Source organism: Oryctolagus cuniculus, chromosome 13 (genome assembly GCF_964237555.1).
Source record: "Oryctolagus cuniculus chromosome 13, mOryCun1.1, whole genome shotgun sequence".
NCBI classification, from domain to species: Eukaryota; Metazoa; Chordata; class Mammalia; order Lagomorpha; family Leporidae; genus Oryctolagus; species Oryctolagus cuniculus.
This window is the reverse complement of record NC_091444.1, coordinates 25,170,164-25,193,675: the sequence shown is the minus strand read 5'-3', so window position 1 is coordinate 25,193,675 and position 23,512 is coordinate 25,170,164. Positions and strand designations below refer to the sequence as shown.

The window sequence follows — 23,512 nt, the reverse complement described above, 5'->3', positions numbered from 1 at the left end:
TTGCAGACATTTGAGGAGTGAACCAGTGGATGGGCGCTCTCTGGGTTTGTCGCTGCCTCTCAAATCAGAATTTTCAAAAAAAAAAAAAAATAAGTAATTCAAAGTGAGATGAAACACTTACTGTTTAGTTACCCATTTGCAAAATCTAATTTAATGCTCCATTTCACATACACTGAACACATGCGAGATAGGCTAAGGAGTAAAGACTCAACTTGCTGAGAGCACAGAGTGGACACGCTCCTGGAGAGGACACGCTAACTGGCACAGCCTCCTCGGAGCGCAGCCCAAGTCGATCAAGAAGCTGAAGAATGTTCCTGTGGTGTCACCCAACGATTCCTCTTCTGCAAATCCTTCAGGAAAAGTCAGATACAGTAAGACAAATGCATTTCTTACAAAATAAATGAGCTACGCACTCAACTCAGGAAGCTGGAACAAAAAGCAACCGAGCAAAACCAAAGAAACAATAAGGAAAGAAATAAGAGCAGAAATCAATGAACTAGAGAACAAAAAACCATTGAGAACTCTAACAAGGCCAAGAGCTGGAGCGATTAATAAGATCTCAGGCACAGTTGATGAGAGGGGGAAAATAGGAGGAAGGGAGGTTTAGAGAGATGAAAGCCGGGAAGAGTTTAAGAAGACATAAACAAAATGTCCAAGAAATAAGCGATGACCAAAGAACAAAAGTGAAAACGAGTTTTATGAACCCCAATACATTCATTCAATACCTACAAAAGACAGATTTCCAGAAAGCTACAAAATGTCAAAAAGGGTATCAGAAGAAACAGGCGTTTTAGACATAAATCAATAGGGAGCAGATTGGAACAAAGACATCCCTCCCAGATGCTTTCACAGTGGCCGCCTCCCACCACAAACATTTTTCACTGATGAGAATTCAATTGATTTTATATGGGACATCGCATTAAATCGCATTAAGTACACAGCTGTGGGGCAGGCATTCAGTCTCTGGTTAGGATGCTGACGGGACACCTGCAGCCCACACCACCATGCCTGGGATTCATTCACAGCTCTGCTCCCGAGTCTGGTTTCCCACTAATACGCACCCCAGGAGGAATCAGGTGACGGCTCAGGTATTTCCATCCCTGCCACCCATGTGGGAGACCTGGATGAAGCTTCTATCTCCCAGCTTTGGCCTAGCCCAGCACCGGCTGTTGCAGGTACATGGGGAGGGAACCAGCAGATGGACGCCTTCTCTGGCTGTCTCTCAAAAAATAATCTGAATACATGGCCCTCTTCTGGGTGGAAGCATTGATTTTTTTCACGCTTACTGTGCAAGCCTTCTGATGCAGGGCACATCCCACCTTTCTCCATGTTAAATGCAACAGAAAATCATAAAATGTTGCTTTATCCACTAAGCCTAAAGGCACAAGCTGAATGCAGTGGCTGTGAATTTGCCCAAGACTGCAGAGCCCCAGGGGTTTGGTCACCCAGCCTTGCAGACCAACACCCCACCCAGTATTTCCATATAACCATGGCTCTATACGTGGTGGACTTGTGGGGGTGAGGGGGGCAGATGCAGTGTTCCGCTCAGTCCCTGCTGTGGATTTTCCACAGAGATTCCATTGGACTTAGGCTGTTAAAATCATTGAGGCTGCTGTCTCTAAGGGCCTGGCAATCCTGCTGCTACTAACAAGAGTGTATCAGTGAGCATTTTGATACTATAATGAAACACCTGACACAGGATGCTTATGAAGCAAAGATGTTTATTTTGGTCCAGGGTTCTAGAGAGTTGAGAAAAGAAAGACACCAAGCAGCCATGGTGGTTTGGCTTCTGATGAGACTAGAGAATGGCCGTGGCATAGCATGTGCAGAGGAAGGACTACATGGTGACCCAGAAAGCACAGGGGACAGCAGGGCCCAACCCAGCTTTTATAAGGCCAATCCTCTTACAAGAACTACCTCCAGATGGCACACTAGCAGTGACTGAGGGCCTCCCACCCGGCCCACCTCCCAGACATGATCACTGGATTAACTGGATACCACTAACTTACAATGTTGCACAAGTTTGGGAGCCAAATAATGTTCAAACCAGAGCAGGGAGGGAACTGAACAGGCACCTAATCTGTGTCCAGAATGCGCAGTCCTATGGACACAGGAGTCTTGTCACCTACCAAGCATATTTTGAGTCTCTGGTATGTTCCAGGAACTACAAGTGTTCTAGATAGAAATTCTCTCAAAAAGGCATAGCACATTCAACACTGGAAAAAGACAAATCTCCCAGTGACCTAACCTCTATAATGCAGATAAGTAGCAGTTTTATTCCTGTCTGTTTTTTAAAGATATGAGACATGCAATCAAGAAGGTTTAACACTGCACTAATGAAACATACTTTAGCAAGGCAGGGGAACCCAGCTTCCATAAACTGGCCAAACTATTTCAGGAAGAAAATGTGCCTTGGGAGTGGCCTGAGACACACTTTGGTGCTGGCCACCAGAAGAGAAGCGTAAGGGACAATGCCATGGCACAGCGGTTAAGCTACCACCTGCAACAAGGGCAGTGCACCCGAGTGCCAGTGTGAGTCCCAGTTGCTTCACTCCCATTCCAGCTCGCTGCTAATGTGCCTGGGAAAGCAGAAGGCAGCCCAAGTACCTGGGCCTCTGCCACCCACTTGAGAGACCCAGATGGAGTTCCAGGCTCCTGGCTTCAGGTCTGGCCCAGCTCCAGTTGTTACAGCCACCCAGGGAGCAGATCAGCAGCAGGGAGATCTGTCTCTCCCACTGTCTGTAACTCCGTCTTTCAAATAAATCTTTCAAAGAAAGCAAAGTATACTGGATAAAGAGAGGCTTCTCCCAGTCCCAGCTGTTGTGGCCATCTGGGGAATGAACCAGTGGGTAGAAGATCTGCCAGTCTCTAATTCTTTCAAATAAATATTTTTTTTGAAAAATAAAATTCATCTGGAATAGACTTTCTCAGTTAAAAGGTTAACAATAGGGGTAAGCATTTGGCTTAGAGGTTAAGATACCAGTTTCCTGGGGCCAGCGCTGTGGTGCAGCGGGCTAACACCCTGGCCTGAAGCACCTACATCCCAAATGGGCACTGGCTCAAGACCCGGCTGCTCCACTTCCGATCCAGCTCTCTGCTATGGCCTGGGAAAGCAGTAGAAGATGGCCCAAGTCCTTGGGCCCCTACACCCGTGTGGGAGACCCGGAAAAAGCTCCTGGCTCCTGGCTTTGGATCAGCGCAGCTCTGGCTGTTGCTGCCATTTGGAGAGTGAACCATCGGATGGAAGACACCTCTTTCTCTCTGCCTCTCTTTTGTATAACTGACTTTCAAATAAATCTTAAAAGAAAAAAAAAAAATGCCAGTTTCCCCACATCAGATGCCTGGGCTCAAATCCTAATTCAAGCTTCCTGCTAATGAAGACCATGGAAGTCAGCAGGAGACGGCTCAGTTAGTTGGCTCTCTGCTACCCATGCCAGGGACCTGCATTGAGTGCCCAGCTCTTAGCCCTGGCCTAGCCACATAAAAATAGTGTATTGACTTTTGACAAAGGAGCAAAAGTAATACGGGGGGGGGGGGGGGGGGGGGAGGTTGTCATTGCAACAGATGGCGCTGGAACAACATTCACATGCAAGAAACTTTACACTCTTCACAGAAGTCCACTCAGAATGTATAACAGACGTAAGTATAAAACATAACACGTAAAACTATGAAACTTCTAGAAGGTTACACAGGAGAAAAATTAGACAACATTGGGTATGGTGAAGACTTCATATAACACCAAAGAGAAGATCATATCCAAGAAAGAAATAGACAGCTGTACTCCATTAAAACAAAACTTCTGACTTGCAAAAGACACTGCAAAGAGAACAAGACAAACCGCAGGCTAGGAGGAAAAAATGGCAAGAGACGTATCTGATAAAGTATTACTACCTAAAATGTGCAAATAACTTACACTTGACAGTAAAAAGAGGAATAAGTTAAAAATGGCCAAAAGAACCAAACCCCAAACAAAGAAGATACACATACAAGAATATTAAAAGATCATATGCTATTAGAGAAATGCAAATATTTATTATCTAAAAACAAGATCTCGTTAACACTTATGAGAACGGCCAACATCCAGAACCCTGACACCATCCACTGCTGGCCAGCATGTGGAGCAACAGGAACTCTCTCTCATTGCTGGTGAGAACACAAGATGGTATAACCACTCGGAAGACAGTTTGCCACAGTTTTATAAAAACAAACATGTTTACCATATGATCCAGCAATTACACTCCTTGGCATTTACCAAATGAGCTGTTGGTTTACATTCACACAAAAACCTGCACACAGCACATCAGAGCAGTTCATTCGTAATTCCCAAGGAATTGGTAAACCGTGGCACGTCCAGATGATGAAACATTACTTGGAGCTAAACAAAAATGGCTCTCAAGCCAAGGAAAGACATTGAAGAACCCCAAATGACTACTAAGTGAGGGGAGCCAGTCTGAAAAGGCTACATACTGTGCCATTCTAACTGTATGACACCCCAGAAAAGGCAAACTACGGACATAGGAAGAAGATCAGGGGTCTTCAGAGGTTAGTGGGGAGAGAGGGATGAACAGGCAACATGCAGAGGACTTGCAAGGCAGTGAAAAGACCCTGCAGGACAGTGTCATGGTGGATACAGGCCATTCTACTTTTCTTAAAGCCTACAGAACGTACACTCTAAGTTGTCTTCTGCAATTTATCCTTCATCTTGGAGCCAAGCTCAACTCTCTCCACTCCTTCATGGTCTATGTTCTAGTCCTACTGAGTGCTTCATAGTTCCCAAACCACACCATGAATTCTCACACTCCATGGTTTGCCTAAACCCAACTCTGTCCACAGCTCCTCTGGCCCCTGCCCAACCTGCCTAACCCTGCTCTTAAGGCACCACTCAAGTCTCGTCATCACCTCTTGGAAACTGTTCTCACTGTGCAAGACAGTGCTCATGTTTCCTCCAAAATTCATTCTTCCTTCCACAACAAAGTTTTAGAAAGCGTATCACCACCAAGGTTAAGACAGTATTTTGGTGGCCAGTGTCATAGTGGGTTAAGCTGCCACCTACATTGCCAGCATCCCATATGGGCTCCAGCTGAAGTCCTGGCTGTTCCATTTCTGATCCAATTCCTGCTAATAAACCTGGGAAAACATTCCAAGATGCCCCAAGTGCTTGGGACTCTGTACCCCATGGGAGAGCTGAAAGAAATTCCTTGTTCCTGGCTTCAACATGCCCCACCCAGGTTATCATGGCCATTTGGAGAATAAACCAGTGAATGGAAGATCTGTCTCTCTCTAACTCTGCCTTTCAAATAAATAAATCTAAAAAATAAAACACAGTATTTTATAGCCCCCCAGTTGTGGCCATATGACTTGGGGCTAACAAACTGGGTACAAGCAGGAGTGACAACTGCTAGATGCCAACCTGTTCTCAAAAGGGGAAATTCTTCATTCTTGTTACTATGACCTGGAATGCAATTAGGGTATAATTCATCTGCAACATGCACACAAAGGCAAGGCACTAAAGATGGCAGAGCAAGAAGAGAAAAGCTGCCAGGGTCTCTGACACCATCAACCTGCCTCCACAGTCTGAGATACATCTGAGAGGAGTGATGGCGCCAGATTGAAGAATTCACTTTGAATGCTCAATGCAAATCCACACCATGACTAGTCAATATCTGTAGACAGGATGAGTCACAGAAATGAGCCACAAAGTCACCTTAAAGACCCAGGATTGAGACACAAAACTTCGTGGACTCATGTCCCAGATCCACACTATCCAAGGCTTGGAGAAAGCAAAGCAGGGCCCGAGTCACCCCGCCCCAGGTGGACCATCTTCCTGAATCTCCACCTCCGAGCGCTCCCTCCCCACTTCGTTTTTTGGTAGGAGGTTAGAAAGCTCAGGGCCTTACCTCGGGATACCTTATAAACTTCATAGAAAGAATAGAAGTGGAAGCCCAGTGAAGCCAGCAGGTAAAGAGACAGCTCCCATCGGGGCAGCATTGCTCCTTGTCACCAAGATTCCTGAAGCCCACGCTCAGACTTTCTAGGAAGAGTAACAAAGACAAAAGGTTAAGCCATGACCGTGACACCGCAGAACATCTCACCCTCAGTTCAGCAAATTCCCACTCCCAGGGACCCAATCAAGGTGATTCAGACACGATCCCACTCAAGTCTCCTCCTCCCGGTGACCTTCCCCAACCCTGAACCCAACACAGGCAAAGGCATGTGCCCCACCGCCCATGGCGGGAACTCCCGCACACAGCCATCCTTCACAGCAGACATCAGACTGTTCTCTATCCAGTGCACAGCACACCTGCCTCTCCCTGCAGAGTGGATCTTTAGAGAGCAGGGACTGATTTCCGATCCCCCAACCCCTAGCACAGTGCCTGGAATAAGCAAGAAGGGACTACCAGCCTAGACACAAGAAGACCAGTCACCTGCAAACCCCATCAACAGCTTTCCCCTCCTCTCTTCTTCAGAGGCCACCCCCACTTGTTGATCGGGCTGCATTAATAAAGGCCTTCTGTGTATCATGTGCACTTCCTAGAGGGGAGTTAACGACGCAACTCCAGCAGCTGTGACAGTCACTGCTGGCAGCCCCCACCCCTTCCCCAGTGCCTTTCCTATAGAGCAGTTGAGTTTTTAGCTGGATGCCGAGCTCAGCGCTATCCCATAGCCCAGTATGGACACTTGAACAGTTCCAGCCAAAGGACCTGGAGTGAAAACGTGAGGCTGTGGGCAACCTCTCTTTTCCTGAACAGCAGTGGAAGAGCCGTCTGGAACCAAAAGGTGAAACCCACATGGAAAACCAAGACAGAAGGCATCAGTTCCCGACTCCATGGAGCATCCCCGTGCCCAGAACTGCCCGTGACCGCTCCTATCTGGACTCCTACATAAAAGAGGGTGCTTTGAGGTTGATCCCCTGATTCCAGATCTCTGCTGGCAGCCATGGCTACATTCTAAGCAATAGACAAGATCAAGGAAAGTTAGCACCTAAAACTCTACATGTTAAGTAGCCCCAACCCTTCCCAAATAACAGTTAGCTAAACTTAAGCCCATTTATGGGCCTCTTTGCTTTACGCAAACCTCCCAAATACATCTCCTCACGGATGCCATTGGAGTGAAATGGATATTTTGAGATTCAATGATTGTTTACAGCCCTGCTCTCTTCTGTTGAAGAACAAGAGTTTTCTTTTCCTTCATACTATTTGTTGAACTCTATTTAGTGTAGGGTTAACCTTTTGATCATTAAGTAAACTGAAAGTTGATCTCTGTAAAAATTAAGAGTGGGAATGGGAGACGGAGGAAGAGGGTTGGCGCATCGGTGGGAGGGAGGGAAGTATCACTATGCTCATAAATCTGTATTTATGAAATGCACTTCTGATGTGTGACAGTGGTGCCAAAAACCAGGATTCACACACAGGACTTCACTTTGCTTTCACAAAATCCCAGGGAAGGAGGCAGAGCAAAGGAGGCAGGCATTTCACGGATGACAACTATGATAAGGTCACAGGGCCAGAGCTCAGACCCAAGTCTTTGGACTTGGAGGCCCTGCCCTTCCCTGGGCCAGGCAGCAGCAGTCACTTAGCCTCACAGTCTGGCTCAGAATCTGCCCCACAGAGACTCCTGTCTTCAGGCTACCAGGAGACAGCGCAGGAAGGGAAATAAACTCTGTATTCATAAACTCCAAGGTCAAAACCAATGGTCTTCCACCCAGAGTGTCCCACAGTCATTCCTGAAACGTTGCCCAGAGGTGTGGCCTGGGTTCCTATGTAATCAGGCACCCACACTTTCAACCACAAGCCTCACTAAGCCCTACTGTGTTTTAGAACCCCTTCTGGGTTCCCACCCTTCTACTCACACTTCATTTTTAAACTCCAGGCATCGCCTAGAACAACAAGATTCCTTTCGGCAACTTTGTAGGAATACTGTTATCTTCCCTTTGCTGCCAAGTTAATTTTAATTTGCTGGTTTAATAAGGCCTCTCCTGGCAAAGGATGTTGGTATTCTATGGTATGACCTAATTTCCTTAAGAACCTGGGACTAGCTCTTGCGACTGAAATTTGAAGATAACTAATCGTGTAGGTGAAGTTCCAGGAGCCTTGCTCTTCAGACGCGTTTTAGGGACACTCTATGTGGCACAGTCCCCCTGCATTGAGGATTTAACCCTCGGGGAATGAAGTCAGCTTTACAACACTTCCCCTTTAGCTATGGCTTTTAACTACACTTCAGTTGTGCCGACACATACACGAGGACAGACGGTAACGGGTGAGCCTAGTAGTTAAACACCTGTATCCCAGGAGTTCCTGGATTTAATTTTCAGCTCCCAGTTCCAATTTCTTAATGATGCAGGCCCTGGGAGGCAGCAGATGATGGTGCAAGTCATTGGGTTCTTGCCCCCCCCCCCCCAAGGAGGAAGCCTGGAATGAGTTTAACTCCTGGCTTTGGCTCAGCCCAGTCCCAGCTGTCGTAGTCACCTGGGGAGTGACCCAGCCATGACACACTCTTCCCCTGTGTGTGTGCAGCCTCTTAAAGAAATAGAGGGGGGTGGGCAGGGGACAGACACACAGCAAACAACAGAACTGTCTAACACCGACCTTTGAGAACTGGACCAGACATCCTCCACTGACACCCCAGGGATACTTCTGGCAGGAAACCCACCGGGAGGGGAGTGCTGCCTTTACCTCCTCCCTCGTCCTCATAGGGCTGTTGAGTGGATGAAAGACACAGCGCTAAGCCTGTCACTGAGTAAGCCTTCAACAAACAGCAGTTCCCAGTTAGCAGATTTAATTCATCAGGAGCCTGCCAGCCCCAGCCCAGGCTTCCTGTCCAAGCTGAGGAAATCAACCCGACAGCACCTGGGAGGCACCGTGTTCCACTGCTGCACCTCTCAGCAGGTCCACAGTCCCAGGACTTCCTCAGTGTCTCCCTCTTCCTCCTCACCCCAGCCAGCCAGCCCAGGGCCACCCTGCACATAGGACACGCGGTCCCTGGGGACACACGACAGCTTTCCGCCCGGTGTCTCGTTCTCTCCTCTCCCAGGGAATTGTAGGCAGCGCTCTGCCTCTTGCGGCATTACTTCAACGGCATCAGCGTCACCGCTAGGCACTGACAACAGCACTCACTCACGTGTCCTTAGCGCCCCTTGCTTCCTCACACCTCCCTTCTCAGCTCCGGAAAATTACTCCCCTCACCCCCGTTCTCCACTGTTCACTACAGCTGTGCACCCTGAAAGCAAACCAGAGGACATCTGCTTTAAAGGACTTAACGACATCACAGTACCCCAAAACAGAAAAGCCACACGTTGGGGACGTAAGTCGAACTGTTTTCAATGTACAAGTCCAAGTATTCCCCGAAACTCTTGAAAACCTCTCAAGCTTTCATTCTCACTCTAAATAAGCATGTTCTTCTTTAGGCAGAGGTATCCTGATGAAATCAAAGAGGTTCTTACTCAAATGAGTAATGCTTCCTTTCTGTTTTGGGGTTTTTTTAATTATCATTTTAAGGATCATTTGTTTTACTTATCAGAAAGGCAGAGATGGAGAGAAGGATTAAGGAGAGATCCTCCTCCTGAGTTAATAGCCCAAATGTCCACAACAGCCAAGGCTGTGTCAGCCCAAAGCCAGGAGCCAGCAACTCCATACAGGTCTCTCACATGGGTGGCAGGGGTCCAAGCCCTGGGGCATCCTCCTCCGCCTTCCCGGGCCCATTAGCAGGAAGCTGGACCAGACGCAGAGCAGCCTAGACTCAAACCAGCACTGTGAAGTGCGATGCTGCCATTGCTAGTGGCGGTTTAATGCACTGGGCCACACACGGGTCCTTTCTGTTCTGCTCTCTGTGCATCGAGTCAGTCCTGCAACAACACTTCCAGCAAAGCTGCGAGATCCTGCAAACGCGTCAGTATTTATAGTACGACTGCTGCAGGAAACGGCTCATCTACAGGAGCACAGTCTGTTGTAAAGCACTCGTCTAACCTGCTCCATGTAAATGAATGAGGTTGCACCGCTGCGTGTGCTGGGATGTCTGATGAAGGGACATGCCCGAGGACACCTCCCCAGGGTGAGAATACTGGGCAGGACCGTGAGGAAGAGACAGCACCGATGATTCGGTGAAGGGAGAGTAGGAGCCAAGCAGCATGAGGCCTTAAACACACATTACATAAGGGGCCTTTGAGAGGTCCGCAGAAGATGTGCATTACAGAAAAACGAGGTGTGGGTTTCAAAAATTTTCTGCACTAAAATAAACTTGTGTCACATGTAAACAGGATCTATCTGAGGCACTATGAAGAACAACATGTCTGTGTGGGAAGAGCAGCTATACCGGTGCAGGGGCACAGCAAGTTAAGCCACTCTCTGCAGCGCCGGCATCCTATATGGGCGCCAGTTGGAGCCCCAGCTGCTCCACTTCTGATCCAGCTCCCTGCTAACATGCCTGAAAAAGCAGCAAAGACAGCTCAAATATTTGGGCCTCTGCACCCACGTGGGAGACCTGGAGGAAGCTCCTAGCTTTGCCCTGGCCCAGCCCTGACCATTGCAGCCACTTGGAGAATAAATCAGAAGATGGAAGATCTGTCTCTCCCTCTTTGTAATTCTTTCAAATAAGTAAATCTTAAAAAGGCAAGGGGGGAGGGGGACCTACGTGAGAAACATGAATTCAGCGAAATTAAAGCAAGAACAAACACCAAATTTATGTCAAAGCTTGGACAGAAGAATGATGAAATCACTGACATGTCACAAAAAGTTTATGGGGACAGAGTGGGCATTGGGGCCAAACAAGTTGAGCCGCCCAACTTGGGAGACCCGCATGCCATATCCGAGTACCTGGTATCAAGTCCTACCTCTATTTCTGAACCAGCTTGCTGCTAAGGCGCACTCCTGGAAGTGGCAGAGGATGGCCCATGCACCTTGCCAGGCAGGCCTTGGCCCGGCCCATAGTGTCACACCCGTGTGCTTGGTTTGCAGATCTGTTGGTTCCCTGGTCATGGGGGAAGAGGAGCTCTATCAGAGGGCAAGGAGGACCTGCTGAAGCTTGATTGCTTCCGAGAGCCTGGCTCGTGCTGGGCCTTCTCAAACCTCAGGACAATGAGCGAGTTAGGCCTTATTCGTCCTTTTAGTCCTCATTTTACAGGGGTCAGAATAACCCCTGTGAGAGATAGCTAGAGGTTGAGAGGGGCCAGGAACATAAAAGCAGGCAGAGATCTGCCATCACTTTGTAATATGGTATCTATCACAACCAGGGGTCAAAAAGATACTAACTTGGCTTACAATATATAATGTTTAGAATGTTAAAAGAAAGCAGGATGGTGGGTAAATAAAATTCAGGTGCGAAAAAAAAATTTTTTGACAATTCCAGAACTCAAGAGGGCTACAGAATAAAAATCAGCCATAAACTGTCAAGAACTCCTGAGCTGGCAGCTGTTTTCTCAACCAGAGGAGCCTGTGTTTGTGTTGGGTTTGTGAGTCAGCACTGCACCTGCTTTCAGAGATACTTTCTACCCCGAGCCTCGGAGGAAGGCTAACACTTGAGCTTCTGTTGTTCAAGTATCAGATCCCTGCTCGGGGAAAGGGGCCTGCCCAAGGACACAGAGAAGCTAGGAACGGAACGAAAATCCAAACCGATGTTCCCAGCTCCCACACTCTCACAGCCAGAAATGCTGTCCCTTAATTTTGGGAGAGAAGCACAGCTCACTGTGCCAAAGCTCAAAACGTGCATAAAAATAACTGCTGTAAAACACGTTCTCCCCAGCAGTTTCCAATGCATTTCAGAAACGCTTTGTCTTTACCTCCAATGCATGCAACAGATGGATTCCACACTTCCTTCCAATTGCCCTGCACCTCGCCCTTGGTATCGAGTGCCCGCTGAGCTATGCACACCCTAACACTCACCTGCAGCAGGGACTTGGAATCAGCGGCTCTCACCTCCAAGCCAGCAATCCTTTAGTAGCAGCACCACCGTCTACCAACCGACTGCTCCACGTCCTAAGAATTGGCCTTGGGGCTGGCGCTGTGGCGCAGTGGGTTAACGCCCTGGCCTGAAGCACCGGCACCCCATATAGGCACCAGTTCGAGTCCTGGCTGCTCCACTTCTGATCCAGCTCTCTGCTATGGCCTGGGATAACAGTAGAGGACAGCCCAAGTTCTTGGGCCCCTGCACCCACGCAGGAGACCCAGAAGCAACTCCTGGCTCCAGACTGGGGCAGCTCCGGCCGTTGCGGCCAACTGGGGAATGAACCAGCAGATGGAAGACCTCTCTCTGCCTCTCCTCTGTAACTCTTTCAAATAAATAAAAATGAATCTTAAAAAAAAAAATTGGCTTCTGAGTTTTCTTACAGTTTCACACTAGCTATCCTACATTACATATAATGTACAGATTACCTGTGTTGACTACAAGTACTATCTCATTTAATCCTCAATCCAACCCTTCCAGGTTGGTACTTCTGCTGTTCTCTTAAACACATCAAGAAAACCAAGGCCCAGGAAGGTTAAGAAACTTTCCCAAAATGATAGCGAGTAGGCAGCAGAGCTCAGAGCCACACGCACCATGTGTAACACCAGGGCCTTCCCCCAGGCACCTCACTATTCTTACAAAGCATACTGGATTCATTCATCTCAAAACCTAAATGGAACCAAACCACTAGGAAGATAGAAGATAATAAAAGCTATCTAAAAATGAAAGCTTTTTTTAGATACTCCAAGGAGAAAATGTGGAAGTCAACAAGACGCCATCAAAATACACATGAAGTATCTAACTCGTGTGTGTTCCTCATAAGGCTCACAGGAGAAGGCCAACCAAATCAAACAATTACCCTGGATGTAAGAGGGGAGAGTCAGCACTCATGTCAAGGTAAGGGTAAAACTGAAGTTGTTTCTAAATTTAGGAATAAATGAGCACTCTGGAAACCACAACATCACAAAAGCAAAAGGAGCACCTGCCCACAGAAGCCACAGACGACCCCCTTGAAGGAAGTGCAACAGTGGGGCAACAGGCTAGCAAACTTGGGAGGTCAGGACGAGACCTCTGCTCTTTTCCAGGATCCAATCTGACAGAAGAGAAGTCCAATGTGCAGAATATAAGTGTGACTATTTTCCCCAGGAAAATCAATTCCAAGCTCATGCCACTCTCCCATCTCAGTTTCCTCCAAAGCCCTCTTAACACTCGTATTCAGGGGGCCAGCACTGTGGCATAGCAGGTGAAGCTCCGGCTGCATCCCCACATCCCATATGGGTGCCAGTTCAAGTCACGGCTGCTCCTCTGCCAATCCAGCTCCCTGCCAAGGTCTGGGAAAGCAGAAGATGGCCCAAGTCCTTGGACTCCTACCCTCATATGAACTAGGAGCAGCTGGGACTAGAACCAACGCCCATATGGGATGCCAGCATTGCAGGCGGAGGCTTAGCCTACTAGGCCATAGCCCTGGCCCCAGGCCTTTGTATTTTAGTTAAACTTGTTTCTAACTGACATGATTAAAGTTGTGGTACAGGCCTTCCCAAGGTCAGAAGAAAAAGGGAGGCATCTGTCCTGGGAAGGAAACGCAGTTGTTATCTGCTGGCCTATGAACGAGGCAGCTGTAGTCCCGACCTGCTCATAGGTAACCATTTCCGGTTCTGCTCATTAGTATAGAGCAATGGTGCTAACCCTCGCCAGACAGCGGGCGGCTCAGTCCTCAGTAACTACATTCACTATCAGTCCTATGGCCACCACGTAACACTAGCATATCCAATCAAATGGATGCACATAGCCATATGAGAGAGACAAAGAGGCTGAAACCGTATAGAAGGGAAAACCCTTCTTTGTTGGGGCTCAGGATTTTGCATAATAAATTCCACCTGGGCCTTATGCCTGCTTGATAAAAGACCGCTTCCTGTTAAAGGGCCTTGTCTCAGTACAGGAATCCTGTGACGGCAGCAGCTTAAAACAAAGACAGTCTTTCTTGGGGTTCTGTGCAGTATCAATGTGATATCATCCCTGGGGTCACTGGCATGACTACAGTCACCATACAGCTAACCAGGGCCTGGAGGGACCCGATGGCCTCGCACACAGCTGGCGTTGGGTGCCCGGTGACACGGGGTGCCCGGTGACACGGGGTACCCAGCTGCTCCCACATGGTGGCGCTCATCTTGCAGCAGGCTGGTTTCAGCTCACCACTGCACGGGGGTCTCAGATTCCAGAAAACCCAAAGGCAAGAGGTGCCACGTCTCCTAAGGACCAGGCTCAAGAATTCAGGGGACATTTTACTGATCAAATACGTCAACCGCCAGCAGAGATTCAAGGGAAAGGAAGAAAATAGATTCCATCTCTTTAGAAGGAACAGCAATGGCACCCTAAAAGGGGGCAGGGACACAACCTACTGTACCACGTGTATTATAGATACTAGTACATAATGCCTGGAAAATGATATTTCACAGTGGATCTTTATCACATCAAATGTTACAAAAGTTGTTCTCGGGGGCTGGCGATGTGGCATAGCAGGTAAGCTGCCACCCACGATGTTAGCATCCCATATGGGTGCTGGTTCAGTCCAGGCTCTGCTCCACTTCGGATCCAGCTCCCTGCTAATGCACCTGGGAAAGCAGCGGAGGATGGCCCAAGTGCTTGAGCCCCTGCACCCACACGGGAGACTCAGATGAAGCTCCTAGTTTCAGCCTGGCCCAGCCCAGCTGTGTGGCCATCTGGTGAGTGAGCCAGTGGATGGAAGTATGCGTGCTCACTGTGCCATTTCTGTAACTCTTTCATAAAAATAAATTTTAAATAGTCATTTTATCATATATACATGAGCATAGGCTAAGATGCTTCAAAAAGTTCATGGAAATTGCATTAAATTATTTCAGTGCAAAAAAAATTAAAATGCATACATTATAAGGGGTCTTCAAAAAGGTCATGAAAATGATTCCAGGGCCGGCTCTGTGGTGTAGCAGGGTCACTGCCTGCAGTACCAGCATCTCATATGGACACCGGTTCGAGTCCCGGCTGCTCCATTCTGATCCAGCTCTCTGCTATGGCCTGGAAAAGCATTAAAAGATGGCCCATATCCTTGGGCCCCTGCACCCACATGGGAGACCCAGAAGCTCCTGGCTTTGGATATAGCCAGCTCTGGCTGTTGTGGCCATTTGGGGATTGAACCAGTGGCTGGAAGACTTCTCTGCCTCTGCCTCTCTGTAACTGTCTTTCAAATAAGTTAATAAACCTTAAAAAAAAAGATTACAAAAAAACTATGCATGGATTTCAAAAAGTGTTTGCACCAAAATAAATTTGTCTTTTAATTCCATTTCTCCACCAATGTTTTGAAGTACTTTCTTACACACACTCAGTCACGCACCACACAACATTTCAGTTGAAGATGGACCACACAGACAACAATGGTCCCATAGATTATATCCCCTATGATGTTCTAGCCATGGTCTGTGTAAGTACACCCCATGATGTTCACCCAACAACTAAACCACACAACAATGCATCTCAGAACATATCCCCTTGCTAAAAGCAATGCATGACTATGCATATTTATTTTATGTAACCACAAAAATATTATGCTCCCAAGTCGGTGGGGACCTCCTTGCCATCTGGCCTAATTTCTAGGCAGTGTGGGAATTCTTTTTACAGTAACCTATCAACCATCTCCAGAGACATCAGAAGGCAGAGCAACCCTAAGCAGTTCTAATATTGTGCCTTCTTCTCTTTGAGTCTTAACCTTGCCCCTCCACTGCTGAGAGGTGTCTGCACTGGTCCCATGTTACCTTCTGGTAGAACCACAAATGCAAGGTTCGACTGCATAGGTACAGTATGCTAGCTGTCTCACCATAGTACAAGAACCTAGGACTAAGCCAAAATATGGCAGAGGGCAAGTAGGGCAAGACCATCATTTCTCTTGTCTCACAAACTAGACTTCACCTGCTGAAACCCTACACTCATTTCTTCATTCAATAAATATCAAGGAATTCCTACTGAGAACCAGGAACTATGCTATCTGAAGATAAAGTGCAAAGAGCCCATCAGTGGAACCCCCAAAGACAACTCCCGGAGCACAAGCATGTCTTCGTCCTGGAACCTGGGGCCCTGATGCTTTTCCTGGCAAAGGGACTTGGCAGATGCGATCAGTTCAGAATCTTTCCACGGGAAGATTATCCTGGATTAGCCCAGGAGGCCCAATGCAATCACAAGGTTCCTTGCAAGAGGGAGGCAGGAGGCTCAGAGAAAGAGAAAAGATGCGAAGGTGGAGGAAGGGCCATGAACAAAGGCATAGAAGAGGCATCTCCGGGCTGGAAAAGGCAACAAGCAAACCAGTCCCCTCTAAGCCCCGAGAAGGAATGGGCCCTGCCGACCTATTCTGGGCTTCTGACCTCCAGGGCCACTAAGCCATCAATGAGTCATCGTAAGCCACTGAGTCCGCGTGATGATCGGCCACAGACACAACAGGAGATGAACACACTGCCCGCCCCCCGCCCTCGGTTCATGGCCTCGTGGGAGGACACAGCCAACCAGATGGATATGTATCAGACTGGTTTTAATCCAACTGTTAGCAAGTTTTAAAAAGTTGAATTGGGAGAAGATTAAATCTGAAAATGTGTTCCACACTCACCTTAGCAGGTCTGGCTTCCACTCACGCTGTATGTGCCTTACAATCAAACAGAACTCTAAGACTTTTTATACGAACTTCCTGTAAGCCAGAACTCTGCTATTAAAAACTCCAAAAGCGCGTCGATTGCATACAGTCCCTAATTCATAAAGGCTACTGGTGTGATATTACATTCTTCCCCTGAAATGTTTCAACCTGTTTTAAGCCTTTTTAAAATCACGAGTCGTGCCTACTACACCTTCTGCTCCCTATATTGGGGGCATCTGAATTGATGAAGCTTTCTACAATGTGATGTTTTAAGTAAACTTTATTAAAAATATACTTAAGGGAAAAAATTAAGGCTTAAGAAATGGAGTCACCACATGATTATTACTGAAATAAAAACCCTGAATGCCTCAGAACCCTTTCTGTTCTTCTCCAGTTGCTAACTCCAAAGGCGACCACCAACCTGAGTCTACCACTTGTTTCAGTTTTGCCAGTTTCTGAATTTCCTATAAATAGGATCACAGCACTTGCTCTTTTGTTTTCTTTTAATTTATTTACCAGGCCAGCACTATGGCATAATAGTAAGCCTCCGTCCATGGCTCCAGGATCCTATATGGGCAGCAGTTCAAGTACCAGCTGTTCCACTTCTGATCCAGCTCCCTGCTAATGTGCCTGGGAAAGCACAGGAGGATGGCTCAAGTGCTTGGGTCCCTGCATGCATGTTGGAAACCAGGATGGAGTCTGGGCTCCTGGCTTCTGATCGACCAGCTCCAGCTACTGTGGCCATCTGGGGAGTGAACCAGCAGGTGGAAGACCTCTGTCTCTCCCTCTCTGTAACTCTACCTCTCAAATCAAAAAACAGTTCTTTGTTAAAAAAAAAAAAAAATTATTTGAAAGGTAGAGTGTGGGGTGGGAGCGAGAGCGAGGAACAGTGAGAATTTTCCATTGGCTGTTTCACTCCCCAAATAGTCCCCAATGGACCAGACAGAAGCCAGGAGCTTCTTCCAGGTCTCCCACACGGGTGCAGGGGCCCAAGTCCTTGGGCCTTTCTCCACTGCTCTCCTAAGTATGCTAGCAGGGAGCTGAATCTGAAGTTGAGCAGCCAGGACTCCAGCACCCATAAGAGATGCTAGCGCCACAAACGGAGGTTTGCCCACTATGCCACAGCACCAGTCCCTTGCTCTTTTATTTCTTTTTTCTCAACTTAATGAGACTTTTGCTGGAGGCAGTAATTTGTTCATTCTTCAGACTGTTGAGGCCAGCATTGTGGCATAGTGGGTTAAGCTGCCTCCTGTGACACCAGCAACCCATATGAGTGCCAGTTAAACTCCCAGCTGCTCCACTTCCGATCCAGCTCTCTGCTGAAGCACCTGGGAAAGCAGCAGATGATGACCCACGTGCTTGGGCCCCTGCACCTGTTTGAGTGATCTGGAAGAAGCTCTTGGCTCCTGGCTTCAGCCTGGCCAACCCCAGCTGTTGCAGCCATTTGGGGGATGAATCAGCAGATGGAACATACCTATCTATTTCCCTCCCTCTCACAAGTGGCTCTTATTCGCTGTCTCTCCCTCCTCTTTCTGTATCTCTGCCTTTCACATAAATAAATCTTTAAAAAAAAAATCCAAACCCAAAATGCTCCAAAATCCAGAACTTTAAGATTTTTATCCATTTATTGATTTGAAAGTTAGAGCAATGGCAGGGTGGGGAAGAGAAAGACAAGGCTCCTATCTGCTGGTTCCTTCTCATTCTCCTTGTGGTCTGGCCCATCCTCTGCTGCCTCCCTGGGTGCATTAGCAGACAGCTGGATCAGAAACAGAGAAGCTGGGACCCAAACCAAGGCTTCAGTGTGTGATGCCCGTGTCACATGTACCACAACCCTGGCCCCCAAATCCAGAACTCTGAGTACTGCACTCAAAAAGGGATCAGAGATGTAAAACCATATACTGCAAGACTGACTGCCACCTGACGAAACAAAGGGCAAAGGGAGGGCCTGGTGTATAGTGCATGACACACACCCAGCATCACCCAGAGAAGGAGCAGAGCGGGCAGAACACAGCAACAACCCAGCTGGGCAATCAAACTTCTGAAGCTTTGATCACCAGAAGCTAAAGGAAACCTCAACAAAGACACAAACTGAGAAGGAGGAAAGAGCTGCTGGGGTGGCCAGCAAGAATTTAGACGTCCTCACCAGGTGGAACTGCAACCTCAGATACCCAACCCTGCAGGCCCAAGTGGCCATCAGGGGGCTTCAGGGGCCATGAGTTCATACTCTTCTCTCATACACCTCTGTGTTCACAGTCTCTAACTGAAAATCATTTCCTTCGTTCATAAAGGCAGACAACCAACCATGGCAGAAAGAGCAGTTCTGGGGCCGGCGCCGTGGCTCACTTGGTTAATCCTCTGCCTGCGGCGCCGGCATCCCATATGGGCGCCAGTTCTAGTCCGGGTTGCTCCTCTTGCAGTCCAGCTCTCTGCTGTGGCCCGGGAAGGCAGTGGAGGATGGCCCAAGTGCTTGGGCCCTGCACCCGCATGGGAGACCAGGAGCAAGCACCTGGCTCCTGGCTTCGGATCGGCGCAGCACACCAGCCCTGGCAGCCATCTGGGGGGTGAACCAATGGAAGGAAGACCTTTGTCTCTCTCTCACTGTCTAACTCTGCCTATCAAAAAATAAAGTATATGGGGAGATACATGCAGAGCATACGCAAATACTACATCATTTTTATTTAAAGGGCTTGCTGAAACAGTCCCCATGAGATACTGAGGGAAGGCTGCAAAATACCATTTACATGGGTCTCCCTACTTACTATGAGGGGACTTCCAAAAGTTCATGGAAAAATTGAAGGCAAATAAATTTAGGGGCTAGCATTAGTATACAACAGATTAGGCCAAGGGATTGCAATGCTGGCATCCCATAGCAGAGTTCCGAGTCCTAGCTGCTCCACTTCCAATTCAGCTTCATGCTAAGTGCCTGGGAAGTCGGCGGAAGATGGCTCAAATACTTGGGTCTCTGCTATCCGAGTGGGAGACCAGAATGGAGTTCCTGGGTCCTGGCTTCGGTCCTGTGATTTCAGTAACTGGCAAAGACCATACAAAATGGAAAATTCCAGAAATAAGCAATTCGTCAGTTTTAAATTGTGTGCCATCTGAGTTACGTGAGAAAACCTTGCACCATCCAGCTCCATTCTGCCTGGAACACAAACCACCCCCTTCATGCAGCACAATCACACTGTGCACACCACCTGCCCACTGCTGTCACTATCCCAGTGTAGGGTTCACCACCGTCTGCAGTTTCAGGCACAGGCACCCGTTGGGTGTTTTGGGAACACCCCCCCCCCAAGGATTAAGGGATTTGCTGTGATTTATAAACCTACACATTCTTAGTGTCTTTTAAACTTACTTCCCCAGGCCGGTGCCTCGGCTCACTTGGCTAATCTTCCACCTACAGCACCAGTACCCCGGGTTCTAGTCCCAGCTGGGGTGCCGGTTCTGTCCCGGTTGCTCCTCTTCCAGTCCAGCTCTCTGCTGTGGCCCAGGAGGGCAGTGGAGGATGGCCCAAGTGCTTGGGCCCTGCACCTGCATGGGAGACCAGGAGGAAGTGCCTGGCTCCTGGTTTCAGATCGGTGCAGCACGCAGGCCGTAGTGGCCATTTGGGGGATGAGCCAACGGAAGGAAATCCTTTCTTTCTCTCTGTCTCTCTAACTCTGCCTGTCCAAAAAAAAAAATCTTACTTCCCCAGACTTCAATGAGGTCCATGGGCACCCACCCACCCCCCCAAAAAAAATTAAGGATGGCTACAAGGAATCAAGGACTTCAGGCAAGACAGAGAAAGCCAATACATCATTTAGGAAGCACTTCCGGGTTGGCCAGGTCTAGAGCACTCACCAGAAGAGGAGAGTCACACTGGCTGGCATTCCCTAGAGTTCCTACCAATACCCACCCAGCCCACCACAAAGAGGACGGCTTCGACAATGCCAGGCTTTCGCTCCTAGTGTGTCTAACCTACGTCCCAAGGAGGGAGCCAAGCAAACCACGGATAAGGCAGCCCCCCACAAAGAAGACAGCTGCGACAATGCCAGGCTTTCACTCCTAGTGTGTCTAACCTACATCCCAAGGAGGGAGCCAAGCAAACCACGGATAAGGTGGTGATCCACAAGAGGAGGCCAGAACCCAGGGCCCACAGGTACTGCTCCGGGCTGTGCCGCACCCCCCAGCTGTATTCCTCGGAGAATCGGGGACACCGCCTCTTCCCGGCAGTACAGGATTTAGAAACAATGTATCTAAGGCACTTCACCAGCACAGGGCCTACTGCCAACCTAATCTCTTAGCTCAAAACTGCCCTTCCCAACACTTCGGCACAGTTAGGGGCCGCAGCGAAGTCGGGAGCTGGGACACAGAGAATGGATGGAAACGATCATTCCTCAAAGCCCAGCGCGAAAACCACGCGTCTTCTCTGCTAGGTGCTCCCCTAGCTGTCATCCCACTGCGAGGTAGGCGCCCAGCTTCGAGAATCAATGAATGAATGAAACAGAATAGAAAGGGACAGAAACACGAGCCTCGCCCACACGTTGCAAACATAGCCGGCAGCCCTGATCCGAGACATGGCACCTCCTCCTCTCCAAAGCCACCTCTAACATTTTTGGTGAGGACCGGGGTTGGGGGTGGGGATGGGGGGAGAGGAGGGTTAGTCCATATACAGATGGGGGAAACTGAGTCCCCAGAGTAGCGAACAATAGCAACCTCTAACTTCGGGATCCTTGGAGCCGCAGCCTTCAGGCAGGCGCGCCTGTATCGCTGCCAGGGGGCCCGGAGTTCGCAGCCCCCTCCTCGCACCGGTCGGAAACTCGGGCCCAAGCCAAAGAAGACGAGGAGGGCATGGGAGCGCGTGGATTCGGTTGGGGAAGGGACAGGACCCCCCGCCACTGCCCACCGGACCCCCGCCTTTGCGCGCGCGGCCCCCGTCGCCTTTGTCTACTCCAGGGGACCGGGAACTTCCTCTGTCCCGCCCTCGGGCGCGCACACGGCCACTGGAGCAGGAAAGGAAAAGCGTCTTGTGTATTTCTTTTTTTTCCAGCAAATTAAACCGAAGCCAAAGGGTCAGCAGCTAACCTCCCCGGGGACCCCCTACGGTCACCAGCTACCAACCTCCGGGCTGTCCCGGGCGGCGGCGACCGCGACGTTCCCGCGCGCCACGAGTTCCCAACACCCCTAGCTCTGCACTTCCGAGTCCCGGCGGCGGCGCTGCGAGGCTTGGCGGGCGCCGCCCTCGCTCTCCCCGGAGCGGCCTGGGGAGCCGCAGCCGCGCGCGCGCGCACACGCGCTCGGCGCACGCCCCCGCCGCCGTGCCCGCGGCCGCTCCCCGCCCGGCTCGGGAACCCGGCGCTCTGGCGCTGCAGGAGGGGCCCGGCGATCACGCGGCCGGCCCCTCGGCCCCGCGCAGCCCCAGGCTCCGGGCTCCTGCGCCCAGGCGCGTGCACAAACCTCTTCCCCACCTCCCGTCCCCCTCCCCCAACGCGTGTGTCAGTTGCAAGGCCGGGGCTGTCTACAGGTTAGTGGCAGAGCGGAAGTCACCTGCGACTCAAGGTGGGCTCTCTGTCCAAGCCCGGGGTCCCCACGGACGTTGTAGGCGAAAGGCGGCAGCTTGGTGGGGTGGGAAGAGGGCGGGATCTGCAGGCGGGGCAGCCTCCGGAGCTTGCTGCGTGAACTTAGCCCGCGTGAGGCTCCCCGTCCGCCTCCGTGAAACAGAAATGAGCTGCCCTGCTTTTCCTCGCAAATTAGAGTGAAGATCGGATGGGGTGAACTGCACGCAATGGAAAGCAGTTTGCAGAGAGCAGCGCTGCAAAACAAACAAACAAACAAACAAACAAACAAACCTAGAATCCAAGGATTCTGAGTGCAGAGGGGACCTGAAGGGACCCCTCTCTGGCTTGGCGACTTCAGCCGAGCCGCGATGCCCAGAGGCCTCGGGCGCCGCGCCGAGCCGGGGAGACGGACTGCCCGCGTTCCGCGGATTTATCTTAGCAGAACCACCTGCAACCACGGGCTTCTGGCTCCTTCGCCAAACCAAGGGAGTGGGTCTCCCCAGGGAAAGGTGTTTCAGGTGGTCCTAGGCTCGAACAGCTGCGTGGGAGCCCTTCGTGGGCAACAGGAAAACGCAGAGGCTGTGCCCGAGCAAGTCTGATCGAGCGGTCATTGTTACAGCCCAGAGGGTTATTTTCGGATTGCAAAACTCTCTGGGAAACTAGAGTAGGAAGCATGCCTGAGAACTGGAACTGTCTGCCCTTTCGGCTTCCCCCACCCAGCCCCCAACACCAGATCCAAGGTGGAGCTCAGTGAGCAGGTGTTGGTGAACTGGCCCCAGTAGGAATGCCAGGTTTGGCCAGTCCTGGAAACCCAGTTGAGCTTCAAATGATGCATGACTTTTTTTTTTTTTTTCAGTTTCTACATGGCCATGCAACAATTGGGATGTACTGATGCTTTTTAAAAGTACCTGTTGCTTATCTGAAACGCAAATGGGACTGGGTATCCAGAAATGACATTTACCTGTGCCTTTTATCTAGCTGAGGCTGCTAGATCCAAGGGTTTGACAGAGGAAGTGATGGAGGAAGAACCCAGGCGTGTTAGATTAGGGAAGTGGGTGGGATAAATTCCCACCTCATTACTAAAGATTTATCTCTTTGGAAGACAGAGTGGCAGAATGAGGGAGAGAGCTTCCATCGAGTGGTTCACTCTGCAAATGGCCATGAGGACGGTAGGAGCTGGCTGAGGCACCCCAACCCCACCCCTGCCTCTGCCAGGAACTCCATCAGGTCTCCCAACCCCAGTCTTATCGTCTGCTGCTTCCCCAGATGCACCAGCACAGAGCTGGATCAGAAGCAGAGCAACTGGGACTCCAGCCGGCACTCATGTGGGATGCCAGCATCACAAACAGCGGCTTAACCCTGAGCCACAGCACCAGTCCGCCTCAGCATAGAT

General features: G+C 49.7%; 1 protein-coding gene across 8 annotated transcripts in view; it reads right to left on the bottom strand.

The window, feature by feature from the left end:
• Positions 1-22,743, bottom strand: part of HHAT (hedgehog acyltransferase) — a 305,572-nt gene extending 282,829 nt beyond the window's left edge. For 4 of the 8 annotated variants that reach the window (XM_002717417.4, XM_070055249.1, XM_070055248.1 and 1 more), the window contains exons 1-2: positions 21,683-21,820; positions 5,898-6,031 (exon numbers count right to left, since the gene is read on the bottom strand). In XM_002717417.4, the coding sequence (XP_002717463.2) occupies positions 5,898-5,988 (91 nt within the window). In that variant the 5' untranslated portion in view covers positions 5,989-6,031; positions 21,683-21,820. Of the gene's footprint in view, positions 1-5,897; positions 6,032-21,682; positions 21,821-22,108 lie in introns of those variants that run through there. The other 4 variants (XM_008268451.4, XM_051821308.2, XM_008268452.4 and 1 more) reach the window with 3 other exon arrangements.
• Positions 22,744-23,512: the final 769 nt, after the last annotated feature.